This window comes from Embiotoca jacksoni, unplaced genomic scaffold (genome assembly GCF_022577435.1).
Source record: "Embiotoca jacksoni isolate LCO1_2020_lvr unplaced genomic scaffold, fEmbJac1.0.p SCAF_8, whole genome shotgun sequence".
Taxonomy (NCBI): domain Eukaryota; kingdom Metazoa; phylum Chordata; class Actinopteri; family Embiotocidae; genus Embiotoca; species Embiotoca jacksoni.
Genome location: NW_027185436.1, coordinates 13,100,598 through 13,115,038, shown reverse-complemented (window position 1 = coordinate 13,115,038; position 14,441 = coordinate 13,100,598). Strand labels below are relative to the sequence as shown.

At 41.0% G+C, this 14,441-nt stretch overlaps 2 protein-coding genes across 2 annotated transcripts; both read left to right on the top strand.

The window, feature by feature from the left end:
• The first annotated feature begins 196 nt into the window (after positions 1-196).
• On the top strand, positions 197-9,321 carry ube3b (ubiquitin protein ligase E3B). Its single transcript, XM_069138550.1, has 27 exons — positions 197-603; positions 820-988; positions 1,109-1,226; positions 1,408-1,467; positions 1,564-1,668; positions 1,760-1,856; positions 1,967-2,052; positions 2,175-2,257; positions 2,377-2,482; positions 2,586-2,706; positions 2,840-3,017; positions 3,405-3,571; positions 3,686-3,853; positions 3,949-4,120; positions 4,207-4,325; positions 4,412-4,526; positions 4,645-4,744; positions 4,824-4,943; positions 5,024-5,200; positions 5,292-5,402; positions 5,499-5,636; positions 5,770-5,835; positions 5,918-5,976; positions 6,104-6,286; positions 6,478-6,589; positions 6,683-6,775; positions 6,866-9,321. Exons 2-27 carry the CDS (start codon positions 828-830, stop codon positions 7,055-7,057), a joined length of 3,207 nt encoding a protein of 1,068 aa, XP_068994651.1. The 5' UTR covers positions 197-603; positions 820-827; the 3' UTR covers positions 7,058-9,321.
• A 746-nt stretch (positions 9,322-10,067) lies between these two features.
• aldh3b4 (aldehyde dehydrogenase 3 family, member B4) lies at positions 10,068-13,403 on the top strand. The gene is given in 10 exon segments (XM_069138629.1): positions 10,068-10,123; positions 10,585-10,780; positions 10,910-11,020; positions 11,260-11,380; positions 11,476-11,561; positions 12,107-12,188; positions 12,275-12,664; positions 12,756-12,922; positions 13,021-13,120; positions 13,204-13,403. Coding segments are annotated over 10 exon segments (1,509 nt in total).
• The last annotated feature ends 1,038 nt before the right edge of the window (positions 13,404-14,441 follow it).

Sequence of the window (14,441 nt, the reverse complement as noted above, 5' to 3'; positions counted from 1 at the left end):
CATATTAATACAAACTTTATTTAATTACATTAGCCCACATATTTCCGCTGTTGAAGGAGTAACAGTGAATACAGTCCCCTGACCACCCACCCAACCAACATATTGGATGAAAGCTTTATGCTACACCAGAAATACAAAGTCTCAGTTGTTACAACCCAAACAAAGATAATTTACCATGTCCCAGACCTTCTGCGGATAATAACTCTCGTGTAGTGATTTATCTGCGAAGACAAACACTACCCGGAATCTTTTAATGCGACACATGGGATTAATAGCTGCAGTCAATATACGAATCTCCTCTCATTGTTTACATTTCGAAACGGTGTGTTCCCTGCGTTTGGGAGACTGTCACTGATCTAGGGTTAAACCTAACCCCACAATGATGCTAAATATTTCTAACTATATGTGAAAACACTCTCCACGGGTCAGTATCAAGTCGACAAGTAGCGAACTAGCCCTCCGTGCTAACTACCCCAGCTCCATCTTTACTGTATCGCTCGTTATCCTAGGGATGGCAACTTAGTCTTCTTGGGTTTTTTTGGGGTCTTTTCCTCCCTCTTGGATCTCAAGGACGACCAGATGACTGAGAAGGTATAGCGGCAGGTGAGGCTCAAAGACAGGCAACATTTTCTAATCTTCAATATTGCCGGCAAGTTCAATATTATTGGTAGTTGATTGGATGTTTTATTATCAAAGTCACAATCTTCATACAGAGCAGATGTGTCGGCACTGTCAAAACGTTATCAATACCTGCATGCATATTATCAGTGTGTTGTTCTGTAGTACAGCAGCCAAGTGGTTTGCATTCTTCGTTTCTAGGGTGCACAATGTTCAGTGTGCCACAAATCTCCAAGTCCGAGTTCCTGGACAAAGCCAGGCAGGCCAGGGAGGAGAGGAAGGGACAGAAGGAGAAGGAGAGAGCAGCAATCCAGATCCAAGCCCTGGTCAGGAGATTTATCTGTCGATGCAGACTCCAGAAGCAAATAAGGTGATCCCCAATTTTATTTACTGCAGATTGACCATAAACATCACAAGTAAATATTACAAGTAAATATCAATCGTGTTCATGTTATCATTTGCTCAATATTTTTATTCTGTGTCTCACCAGGAAAGATGTGGATGACTATTTTCAAGCTTCTGAAACTGGGACATCCAAGAGAAATGCACTTTCAATTTTCAAAGTTGCTCGGAAATTACTATTCATATATCGCCAAGAGGATAAGATGGTGAGTTTCCAGATATGTAATTTAGACCAATATGTAAGTTCACTTTAATAATACATTTAAATGTATTAATCCTTACCTTTGTGGAGACTTTTGAAAGACACTTAAGACTGCTGTAAACAGTAGTTGTTTAGATGCTTGACCTGGAATGTGTGACTCAAATGACTGTAATTTTGTGCATCAGAGGTTTGAGAAGCTCTGTCGTGCTATTCTGGCCAGCATGGAGGTTGAAAATGAACCCAAAGTGAGTGTACATATGTTCATAACCTCCACATACCAAAGATTTTTTTCAATGTGATTTTCTTTTTGTCTAATGAATGTTTTGACATTTGGTCCTTAGGTCTGGTATGTTTCATTGGCTCTCTCCAAAGACCTCACCATCCTCTGGCTCAAACAGATAAAAGATGTGCTGTGGACCTGCTGTCAACTACTGAAAAATTTAAAGGTTAGTCTTGATTTGAAGTTAGATAATGTATTTTGATCTGCATTTTCTTATTATTTATTGTACATATAACCACCTGTTTTTTGTTTTTAAGCCTGACATACTTCAGGACAACAAGTTGGTAACGCTGTATCTCACCATGCTGGTGACCTTCACGGATACTTCAACCTGGCGAATAGTCAGAGGGAAGGGTAAGCGTCAAGTCAAGCTTTTTTAAACATTTTTTTTATAGACATATCTTTTGTTATTGCAGGACATGCTCTGTGCAAAGAAAAACAATATTTTCTCCACAATATTTTAGGTGAGGCTCTAAGACCCGCTTTGACGAAGATTTGTCAAAATATCATGGGCTATCTCAATCAAAAGGGATTTTATTCAATGCTGCAGGTTCAGTATTACACCTCATACTGTTATCAACACATTCAATGAAGAAGTGTGCCACTTATTTTCCTCCACTTTATTATTCACGTGTCATTTTAATCAATACACATTTTGTATGTCAACTTTAGATCTTGCTGACCAATGGTTTGGCTCGTTCTAAACCATCTCTCTCCAAAGGCACTCTGACTGCCATCTTCACTTTGTCATTAAGGTAAGCTCATATTCCACTTTAAAAAAAGCAGAGGAGACAAGTTATTGCTGTTATTTTATATAGTTTGCTTTTAGTTTTATTTTCAAGCTGCCTTTTTAACAAAATTTACTGTTTTTCAGGCCAGTCATTGCTGCTCACTTCTCCGATAACCTGCTCAGATCATTCCTCATTCACATCATGTCAGTTCCAGCCATCATATCCCACCTCAGTGTGCTTACTCCAGAGGTAAAAGCTCCATGTTATGTGTTGCTGTTGCTGCTTGGTGGAATTGTACGTTTTAATTTAAACTGTAAGAGAGTAGGTTTCAATATCTGCTCTGTCTCAACAGTGCATGGCGTCCATACAGACGCATGACCTGCTGCGGAAGTTCATTCTGTTTCTTAGTCGAGAAGAACAGTGTTCGGACATCTGTGTGTGTCTTGAGGGCAGCCACACACTCTGCTTACTTGGTATAGTATTTTGATAAACAGGGGCTTGCACTTTCAATAAATTAAATCTCATGTACAACTCTTTAAAATCTTTGAGTGTCCTGTGGACTGTTAATTTTTATCGTTGTGACTGCATCGTTCTCTTGTTTGATAGGCAACCTGATTCACTTGGGTTTCCTTAATGAGAAAGTCCTGGAGGAGGAGGCCAACCATTTTGTGAAGGACCTGACTGACATGCTGTCCTACTGCCAGAGATATGTATCGCAAAAAAAGTCCAACCTAACGCACTGGCATCCTGTCCTGGGCTGGTTCTCCCAGACTGTAGACTACGGGTCTGTGAAATACTTTATGTTTTCTTGAATCAGTTCAACAAGTCAATATTCACCTGTAAACTGCAAAGAAATATGGTATCAGAGCAAAGGTTTGAAACGTAAAAATAAACAATTAACTTTCTGAGCACAAAAATCAATTACATTTAAAAGACAATGAGCACACAGAAATGGATTGATAGACTAACTGAGGATGCTTGGTCCTTTCTGATCAACAGATTTAGTTCAATTTTTTTTTTTACCTTTTTTAGACTGCAAATGAAGATATCATATAGTGCTTTTAAATAATAATTGTGTACTTGAGTGCTTTCACTTTTACTTTGTTAAAATATTAATAATGCCAGATAAGTGTACTTGACTCCCCCCGCCCCTGTCTCTTTTTCTCTTTAGTCTTAATGAGTCAATGCCTCTGGTCACGAAACAGCTCCAGCACCTGTGGGGTGTGTCTGTTATCCGAACGCTCTTCAGTGATGTCCTCTCCAAAAAGCTGGAGAGTCAGGAGCCCACTCCTCCACCCCCACAGCCTAGCACATCACAAAACAACCTACCAGTAAAAAGTACGTTATAAACGGCACCTATTTAAAAAAGTGAAATCCGTACAAAGTGTTGATTCTCCAAAAAGGTTTGAAGGCTCTTTACATCCCTGGTGTAATGCGTTCGTGTTCTTACAGACCTCTTTAAGCGAGCATTTCAGAAGTCGGCATCTGTGCGGAACATCCTGAAACCAGTCGGAGGAAAACGAGTTGACTCAGCTGAAGTTCAGAAGGTGTGCAGCATCTGTGTGCTCTACCAGACTGCTCTGTCGACACTGACGCAAATACGCCTCCAGATACTCACTGGTCAGTACCAGAATTGTACTTTTTTAGATTATCCAAACATACAGTATTTTGGAAACATCATGGACTAAATCCCTGTACTTTCTGCTTGTCTGCAGGTCTGACTCATCTTGATGACCTTTTGCCCAAACTTTGGGCCTTCATCTGTGAGCTTGGTCCTCAGGGAGGCCTCAAGCTCTTCATGGAGTGTCTGAACAATGACACTGAAGAATCCAAGCAGCTCCTGGCTATGCTCATGCTCTTCTGTGACTGCTCACGGCACCTCATCACGTAATTTCACAGATTTGTACTCTGTTATGCATAAGATGGCCAGTGTAACAACAATAGTTTTATGACCCACATGTTATGTGTTACAGAATTCTGGATGACATTGAAGTCTATGAAGAACAAACATCCTTCAAGATAGAGGAACTCCACACTATCTCCTCTTTTCTCAACACGTTTGTGTACAAGATGATATGGGATGGCATTTTAGGTGAGTGTGCAACCTCACTGAAAGTCTTGAAAGTTGTGATGACATCACCTATTTGAAATGGTATATTTTTATTTTGCCCTAAATAGAAAATGCAAAGGGCGAGAAACTAGAGATGTTCCACAGTGTTCATGGCTGGCTGATGGTGCTTTATGAACGGGACTGCAGGCGGAGATTCACCCCTGATGACCACTGGCTGCGCAAGTAAATACAAACACTGAAACACTGACTGCTCATATCTTTACCATACCGGCTCTTTGTTTCAAAATAGACTACTTTGTGATTAAAGCTCACCTTTACACGTTTCTGCTGTTACATTCAGGGACCTGAAGCCCAGCCTGTTGTTCCAAGAGCTGGAGAAAGGCAAGAAGAGAGCCCAGCTTTTACTGCAGTACATCCCACATGTTATTCCACATAAAAACGTGAGTAAGCAGGATTCTTCCATTTAAGGCAGTGTCCTTTTCATTTTCAGTCTTATAATTATTTTCCCTCTAATTTTAGAGGGTGCTGCTGTTCAGGAACATCGTTACAAAGGAAAAAGAAAATTTAGGATTGGTAGAAACAAGCTCTGCTTCACCACACGTCACTCATATTACCATTCGACGCTCTCGGATGTTAGAGGTATGGAGTCAACACATTAAACAGGTTTTACTGTCTATGCTAGTTGTTCCATAATAACACTTGGATTTCCCTGTCCTAAGGATGGATATGACCAGCTCCGACGGCTACCAGTGAATTCTATAAAAGGTGTCATTCGTGTGAAGTTTGTTAATGACCTGGGAGTGGACGAGGCTGGTATCGATCAGGACGGTGTCTTCAAAGAGTTTCTAGAGGAGATCATTAAGAAAGTTTTCAATCCGGCTCTCAACCTGTTTAAGGTATCTCAGGCAAACTGTGCAATGTTTAATCTGCCACACTTCTGCTGCTGATTTTCCTGTTTTGTATGATGTGATGTTTATTATTTCATAGACTACAAGTGGAAATGAAAGGCTGTATCCGTCACCCACATCTTACATCCACGAGAACCATTTGCAGCTGTTTGAGTTTGTGGGGAAGATGCTCGGGAAAGCTGTATATGAGGTACATTTAATCTCTGCAAAAAATGTGTCGTTGGTTGTTCCCACTCTGAGTATAGAGATTTGGTGATCTGCAGTTGTTCTGTTATTCATCACTTAGGGCATTGTTGTGGACGTCCCTTTTGCCTCCTTCTTCCTCAGTCAAGTCTTGGGTCACCACCACAGCACTTTCTACAGCTCTATTGATGAGCTTCCTTCTCTGGACTCTGAGTTTTACAAGAACCTCACTTCCATCAAGGTCAGAAAAATATAACCTTCACTTATCACTTTTTCTCTCATTTCTCTAATGTGCAAAGGTTTTAAATGTAGCTCCCGTTATTGCAATCCAGTTTGTAATATCAAGGGGACATTTCACTTCCTATTTCTCTCAGCGCTATGATGGAGATGTAGGGGATCTAGGCCTGACGCTATCCTATGATGAGGATGTTATGGGGCAGGTAAGGACCGAAAACACGGAAGATATGATACGGTGTGGTTAAATACACAAAATTCACAAGTACATTTTCGGTTCTCTTACAGCTTGTCTGTCATGAGTTGATACCTGGGGGGAAAACCATGCCTGTCACCAATGAAAACAAGTATGTGAATTTAGATTCAACTAATAACATAACAGGGCAATAACCTGTCCTATGTTTAAAATGCTCTTTCGCTGATTGTTGTGTAATCACCTTCTTTCCATGACCTCTCCTCTGCCATCTCCTGCAGGATCAGCTACATCCACCTCATGGCTCACTTCCGGATGCACACGCAGATAAAGGAGCAAACTGCCGCTTTCATCCGGGGCTTCCGCAGCATCATTAATCCCGAGTGGTTGCACATGTTTTCCACGCCCGAAGTTCAGCGTCTCGTTTCAGGAGATAATGCTGAGATTGATCTAGACGATCTTAAGTATGTAACACTTTACCTGTGTCTTCTTTTGTCAGTATGGATGATGTCATTTTATTGACAAGTCCCACACTGTTTTATGAGCAGGATGACTAAATGACTTTGTTTGTCAGGTCAACAATTACACTGATTAGAATTGCCACTTCTTTCATGGATGTGTCTCATTCTCATCATTGTCTTCTTTTCTTTCTCAGGAAACACACAGTCTACTATGGAGGTTTTCACAGCAGCCATCGTGTAATCATCTGGCTGTGGGACATCCTGTCCAGCGACTTCAACGCTGAAGAGAGGGCTATGTTCCTCAAAGTACAGTGTTTTTTGTTTTTAACAGCTAAATGCTTTTTGAGGCTTCTTTTAAGATACTTACCCAGTTATAATCTCTTAAATGTGTTTTTCCAGTTTGTTACCAGCTGCTCAAGGCCGCCTCTTCTAGGCTTTGCCTACCTCAAACCACCTTTCTCCATCCGCTGTGTGGAAGTTTCAGATGATCAGGTAAGAATAAATAAGTAATTACCATTTTCTGGGTGTTGTGCATGTGCACTGACAAACTATATTACATGACATTTCGTTGGTTGTGTCCAGGACACTGGAGACACCCTTGGCAGTGTCCTGAGAGGCTTTTTCACGATCCGGAAGAAGGAGCCTGGTGGTCGACTTCCTACTTCATCTACTTGCTTCAACCTGCTCAAGCTGCCCAACTACAGCAAGAAGAGCATCCTGCGCGACAAGCTGCGCTATGCTATCAGTATGAACACAGGCTTCGAGCTCTCCTAACTCAGTTGCATCAAGACAATCTGCACAGGAGGGTTGTGTTCAACAGCCTGAACCAAGCAAGAGGCTCGGCTTTCCTGAACTGGAGTCTGTCACATCAGAGGGGCATCACCTAAACAAAAGGGGATTCATGAAGGATATATAACGTCCCCTTTTTCTCCTTTTAAAAACTGGATGAGCTCGTACTGGCTCAGTCTCTCCCAGCAAAGGGAATGCTGTTTGTGCAGCACAATCACATTTTTACCATCTTCCTCTGCCTCTCCAAAAGTTGAATATGTAATGTATTTATCTCTGTGAAATACAGATATACAGTGGCTAAATCTCTGTTTCTCAGGCTGAACAGAATCATCCTCGGATCTAACATGCCCATTTTAAGCAAACTGGAAAGCAATACAGATGCAATGCAAGCCATTAGACACATGGTCGACTCAGTCGAGTAAAACCAAGTGATGCATTGTTAATATACTTAGAAGCTTGGATTCTGTTATCCAGGCAACTTTTAGCTGATATTGGATGAGTCTTAAAATGTTGTGCTGAACATAATGCATCTTTTGTAAGTGGAAGACAAATCAATGTCTTGAAGGAGGGGTGGCTCATAACAGTGATTCTGCGTTGATTACATTATGTCCCATTCTGAGGAAAATCATTTTGTCTTAGACTCTGCAGTCACTCCAGACAGACGTTGACGCTCTGATTTTTATGAATACATTTGAAAACCCACCACCGGCCTCAGTTTAGTGAAGCAGCAAAAACTATTCTTGACACGAAAAACAAAAAAAATTTGATTATGCTGTTGTTTGATACAAAAAAAAGTCCTCGCTGTAGCATCAGTTACTTTTGAGAACAAGAACTGGAAATGTTTTGTCTCAAATTGTATCTGCCGAGTAGTATCTGTATCCCGTCTCGCATCTGTGCTTGACTTCTTGAAAACGTAAGGAGTAAATCAATCATGTTTTCATGTCTTTGTACTTAATACAAAAAAAAAAAAACTTTCTCACTACACCTTTGAATAATGCTGAGTGCCTCATGTATCGCCATCACCCCTAGCTATCACATGTCTGACTGTATTTCAACCTTAACCAATAACCACATAGTATATCGGAAACAAGCCATAGAAATGGGGCTATGGTCCTGGATTTATTCTCTGCTCCTTCTAACCAGACAGAGCAGAAACCCGACCACTGTACTACCACAACAACAACCGAGGAGGGTTTTACTACAATGCTCTCTGATCTCTGTGGACTTTTTAAGCCATGCGGAAACGAATTTGAGGTTTAAAAAAAACCTTTCAACCTGATGTCATGGACTGGATCGTCAACCAAATGGGACTGCTTGACTTGATATTCCCTTGGAAATATTGCACACCTTTTTGCTGTTTGTGGCTGTCGGCGAAAGGAACAAGAGGGTGAATGTTACCTTAGAAGCCTAAATATTACTTTACACAGGGTTCCTTTACATCAGAAAGTTAGGACTTTTTGATCATTTAACGGAAGGAGAACTGATACTTTATAAGAGAAAGGGTTAAAAGAAAATATCAGATGTTCACCAATTTCTGTAATATGCAAAAAAAAAAAGTAACAAGCTATAAAATATACTGGTCATTATTGCCATGTTTCTAACTAGTTATAACATGGCCACTAACTTGTGTGGAAACAACAAAATAGTGATTTATTATTCAACTGCAACCTACTACATATAGTATATATAAATAACACTGGTTGTATTGACAATACCTCCAGTCTACTAATGAGATGAGACTATTTCCAAATCTGACAAATCAGTCAGGAGGATCTTACTTCAGCTGTCCGCCTTTCAGTTTATTCAAGCAAAAATTAGAAACACTGCAAATGGATTTACGTGACACACTACACTGAGTGTGTTGGTGTGCAAGAGAGATGAAAGATACCTCACATGCTTGTCTGTCTCGTCCGATGAGGTCACTCATCTGTTTTAAATGATGTCAAGGGTAGGCAATGTACCAGTGGACTGCTGATGCTGACTTTGAATATCCACTCTTTTTAGTAAAACAAATAACAATAAAAAATTATCATGGAACTGTTCCCAACCTTCCTGTGAAGATTTCCCCTCTCTTTTTAAAAGTGTCTTTGAAACTGGCTACACTACAGTATGGAGTGTTATTGTAAAAAAAAAAAAAAAAGAAAAAAGAAAAAAAGAAATCCCATGTAAGATTTGTCCATGTGTAAGATAATTTTTTCCTGTAATATTAAATCATGTACACAAGTATTATATAAATCATTGACTTTAAATCATAATGGGTGTTTTTTTTTCAAGTCCTAAATTATTTTTTAGTTGATTGCAAACACCTGCTGAGCCTGGAAAGCCCCTACAACGTCACAGTGGATCCAAAATATAAACTTAGAATCTGAAAATAATGACTTACTATATCTAAACAATAACATTTTCTATCTAAAAATAATGAGAAACTTTCTCAAAATACTAGGCTATGACAAAATATTGACTTAGAATCTTAAAATAGAGACATTTTCTCAAAACAGACTGACTTTCACAAAATAAGAAGCTTTCTCAAAATATTGACATAGTATCTCAAAATTTACGATCTCAAAAGAATCAGAAACTTTCTCAAAATATTGACTGATATATTTTGAGACAGCCCAATAAGTCAATATTTAAAGATAGTATTTACGTATTTAAAAAAAAAGCCTATCATTATAAAGACTTACAGGATCTGTTTTTTTTGTTTTGTTTTTTTTATCGTCCCCACAAGCGAAAACGGGCTTTCACATAGGAAATTGACAGCACACACACCTAAGAGGTTAACAAGCGGCTGTATATGGTAACACATTTTCTGGTTCTCCTGAATACTGTGCACGGAGGATTGTGGCGTGAATGCGCACGGTTGAGTCTCCGTTGTGCTCACTCTGGCCTGCACTGTGACTTTTCATGAGAGGTGAGCCGTGCTGTTGTTGTGATGGTTTCCACAACTGTGGCTGCAAATGTTTCAGCTGTGTGAACCTGAACGTCCAGAATAACCATGAGCAGTATGCCGAGCAGCGTCTCTCCAGCCCGATGGTTTAAAGCGCTGCGCAGGTAAATAACTGGCTCACTTTTTTTTTTTTTGGTAAGGAGGTAAACTGAGCTTTCAAATCAAGCTGTTGTGTTTTAATGTGAAGTATGTTAGTTGGGGAAGTGAATGTGACACCTCTACTGTCTTTGGTCCACCTATACATCAGCCTGGATGTGGTTGAGTGGAATGTCCAGCTTTATTAGTTTCAAAGTGCATCACTTGATCAGCTGGAGTTATTAGGATTTTCACTATCCTCCCTGCCAGTGGGGCTGAGGCTGGTGCATAGGCGTGACTGCACACTACTCCACTCAGAAAGACCCACACTGGACATTTATTGACGGGAACAAACATGAGTGGGAAAGTAAAGGCGTGCTATGTTTGTCATAGGAATGGCCAGTTGACATGCAGAAGGTACAGTGCAAAGATATGAACTGCGAAAGCATTTTGTTGCCTCATAGGTGTTAAAACTAGTCTACTGTTTTAGGACCAGGCTGGGGGAGCCGTGTTTGAAGACATACCCTCTGCAGTGTGTGCATCTGCTGAGGAGGGCCAGAGTGGCCTTTGAAGTTGGACGGACCCTCAAGGAGAACTTCAGACTGGCTCAGTTGGAGGCTGTGGTTCGGATGCTGGAGGAACATGAGTGTGACTTTGTGGATGCTCTTGGAAGGGACCTTCATAAGGTGAGGATTTAAGCAGTCTCTTACATTTACTGCAGTGGTGTTATCTTTTCAGCAGTGAAAATTGACAGAATGGTTCAGATATTTTTTTTTCTTGGCATATTTGTCATCACTCTAAATCTTTACCACCAGCCACGGTTCGAAACAGTTGTGTCTGAACTGATCCCAGTCAAGAATGAGGCTCTTCATGCCATCAACAACCTTAAGAAGTGGATGCAGCCACAGCTTGTGGAAAGAAATGTGGTGAGACTTTTTGTTTGTATAGCCCCTTTTACAAGAAAACACTTCTTCATAATATTATTGGGATTAATCATGATTTACATGGAAAGAACATTCCTTCTCACTGCTACAAAGAAATGTATTGTGCTGAAATGCCAAAGCAGATTAACTTAAGTTGCCTTAACCTTTTTGTAAAAATTAAGTGGGCTCATTGTGAGTGCTCGGTTTCACTCCTAACGTAATTTCTTGTGTGGTCGGTACAGTCCACTTTGATGGACGAGTGTCTGGTGATCAGTGAGCCGCTCGGGGTGGTGTTTATCATGGGGACTTGGTGCAGTCCTGTCAAAATGTGTCTGGTGCCGCTGGTCGGGGCCATTGCAGCAGGTGCAGCAAACATTTCTTGAATCACTTCGTTTTTCCCACACACCAGCTGACTGAGAATCTGACGGCCACTGATGATGTTTTGTTCATTTGAATAGGAAACTGTGCGATCATCAGCCCCTCTGAGTGCACCGCTCACACTGCAGAACTTCTCCATCGTCTCATTCCTTTTTATCTAGACAATGTGAGTAAGATACAGGACTGAGTGAGTACTCTGCTGATTGTCTTAACTTCACAAGCTAAGGGTCTTGAAATCTCTTAAAGGGTGACTTGAATGTTTTTTAACAAAAAATTGGATGGCTGACATCATTTTCTGGACAATATACATGTAGGTGCACTGGATTTATATCCAACTTTACTAAAAATGTATGATTTTGGTTGCTACAGTCAGAGCATAACCATCCTCCATAATTGTAGCCTCCAGCAGTATAGCTAAATGACTCATTTGTGTGAATGTACTTAAGCAGGTACCTTCTGGCTTGTCCTCTTTCAAAGAGGGCATTTGTTCAAGATGCAAATGAACCATTGTTTGGTGAGATTAGACTCCAATCTCAAATCTGGGATTGTTGGCTCAGGCACTCTGTTATCAAGACAAGACAATGGTTGACTCACCAATTATATTACTGTCTTAGTGTGTGATTTTATTTTAGATGGTGAGTTATAAAGATGATGGTGCTTCAGTAAAAAGGAATTATCTCATAAAAAAAAAAAATTCTTATTTTCCTCAAGGAATGCTTCCATGTGATTCTTGCAGGCACGAATGACTTGCCTGAACTCGTGGAACTGAAATTTGATCATGTTTTCTTTGCAGGTAAATATAAAATCGCCATCAAAATCTGTTTTTTGAGTAATATTTGAATAATTTGTGATGCATTAAACATGGCTGTCACTCCTTAGGAAATAGGGAGGATGGAGGCAAAATTGCTATGGCTGCAGCCTGTACTCTCACACCTGTCACCCTAATTTTGGGAGGCAAGAACCCATGTTATGTGGACCAGCATTGTGACATTGCCACCACCGTGCAGCGCATTGCTTGGTCATGTTTCCACAATACTGGACAGAGCTTAGTGGCCCCTGACTACATTTTATGCCACATAGATGTCAAAGCACGGTTGGTGCAGGCCCTAAAGTGCTGTTTGAGGCAGTTCTATGGTTCTGATCCCAGAGATTCCCTCAGCTTTGGCCGCATGGTCAATCTGGAGATCTTCAACCGTATACAAGACATCTTGTAGAGATCTGGCAAGGTCACTGTCGGTGGGCAGGTGATAGAAGCAGAGAAATATATTGGTAAGAACGTTCTATATTGGATTTCAGTGCCAAAGAATACATGCAATACATCTAATCCTGGTATACTCAATTTTTTCTGTTCTATCTTAAGCCCCAACAATTTTGACAGAGGTGGCAGAGTCAGACCCCATCATGCAACAGGAGGTTTTTGGCCCAGTTCTTCCTGTTCTGACTGTAAACAATGTGGATGAGGCAATCACCTTTATTAATAAGCAGGAGAAACCCCTCTGTGTGTATGCATATTCCAGCAACAGTAAGGTACATGGCATAAACTGAAGGTAAAACATCATATTCATTGCTGTGCCTGAGGAGCCAACTTGTATTCTGACCTCGTGCCGGCCTTTGTGACACTGCAGGTCATTTCGAGACTAATGAGCGAGACCTCGAGTGGAAGCTTTTGCTCCAATGACTGCATTCTGCAGAGTGTGATAGTGTCTCTGCCCTTTGGTGGAGTAGGTAAGTCTGCAGCATCACTGTACACAGTGGTGACATAATATTGCCTCCATCTGATCCACCCTTCCAACATTTTTTTTTCACAGGTGCCAGTGGAATGGGTTCCCTCCATGGCCGCTACAGCTTTGACACCTTTTCTCACAGGAAATCATGCCTGCTAAGAAGCACACGGTTTGAGTGTATCACCTATTTGAGTTATCCGCCCTATGAGGCCCGCAATCTGTCTCTGATGACATAGGCCAGTACCCTGACCCAGAAGAGCCAGGGCTGGTGCCAGATCCTCTGACTGTGTGGGAGGGTAATGACAGAGCCATGTTGGAATAAAACCAAGTGCCCCCGAAGTCATGATCAGGCCTGACGTGAAGGTGTACAGATGGTGTATTAAAACATATGTATGAGCAAAATCCACAGGGGTGTAGCCAATTCTATAGTCCATAGTAATTGTTTAATCTCAGTATGGGATGACAATTGTGTGCAAGTTACTCTACATACAAAAAAAAAGGTCGCCTTCAAGCAGTGCAGACCCTTTTCTGCTTGCTCCTGCATTTTCTTGCATTTTTCTGCTTTTATTTACCTTTCTTTTTTGTGAAAATCTATGAGATCACTCGGTCATTTTATTTTTTGTAGATTAATTAAGCCATTGCCATTTTCCCCCAAAAACAAACAACTTTTCACCTCATGACTACGGGGGCAAAGCCAACAGTTGCTAAGGCTAATTAGCAGCAAGATGCCTCCCATCTCCACGGACGACTACCACAAACTCCTGCAGAAGATTGCAGTCTAACAGGCAGAGCCCAGCGCCCTGAGATTTGTGATGCGACTGGCTGGCCTGCACTACCACACAGGCAGAACTCCCCCTCAACTCCTGCACTCAGCAGGACACATCCAAGGACCGCTGAGAAAAGGAGAACCAGCAAAAAACCTCCACAACAATTGAGCCTACAACTTGAAAACAGATTTGCTCCATTGTCGCAGGATTCTAAATCTCCATCTGATGACCTGGATAAGCAGCTATCTTCTCAAAGCAGGGTAAGAACTGAGAGTAAACGTGAACGTAAAAGGCTGCAGGGAAAGCTAATGACTGGGCCTGAAACTCTGATTGTTGGTGACTTTGCTGTAAAAGATTGTAGAATGATGTGCAGCAAGAATACCAAAATACTCTGCTTTCTGAAAGATATGGTCTCTAACATGAGAGACAAAATCCTGGACATCGTGGCTGACCATTCCATGGTGAAAAACATCATGGTGCATACAGGAAGCTGTGATATTGTGAAACAACAGTCTGAAGTTCTGAAGCGAGACTTTATTGATCTGTTACACACAG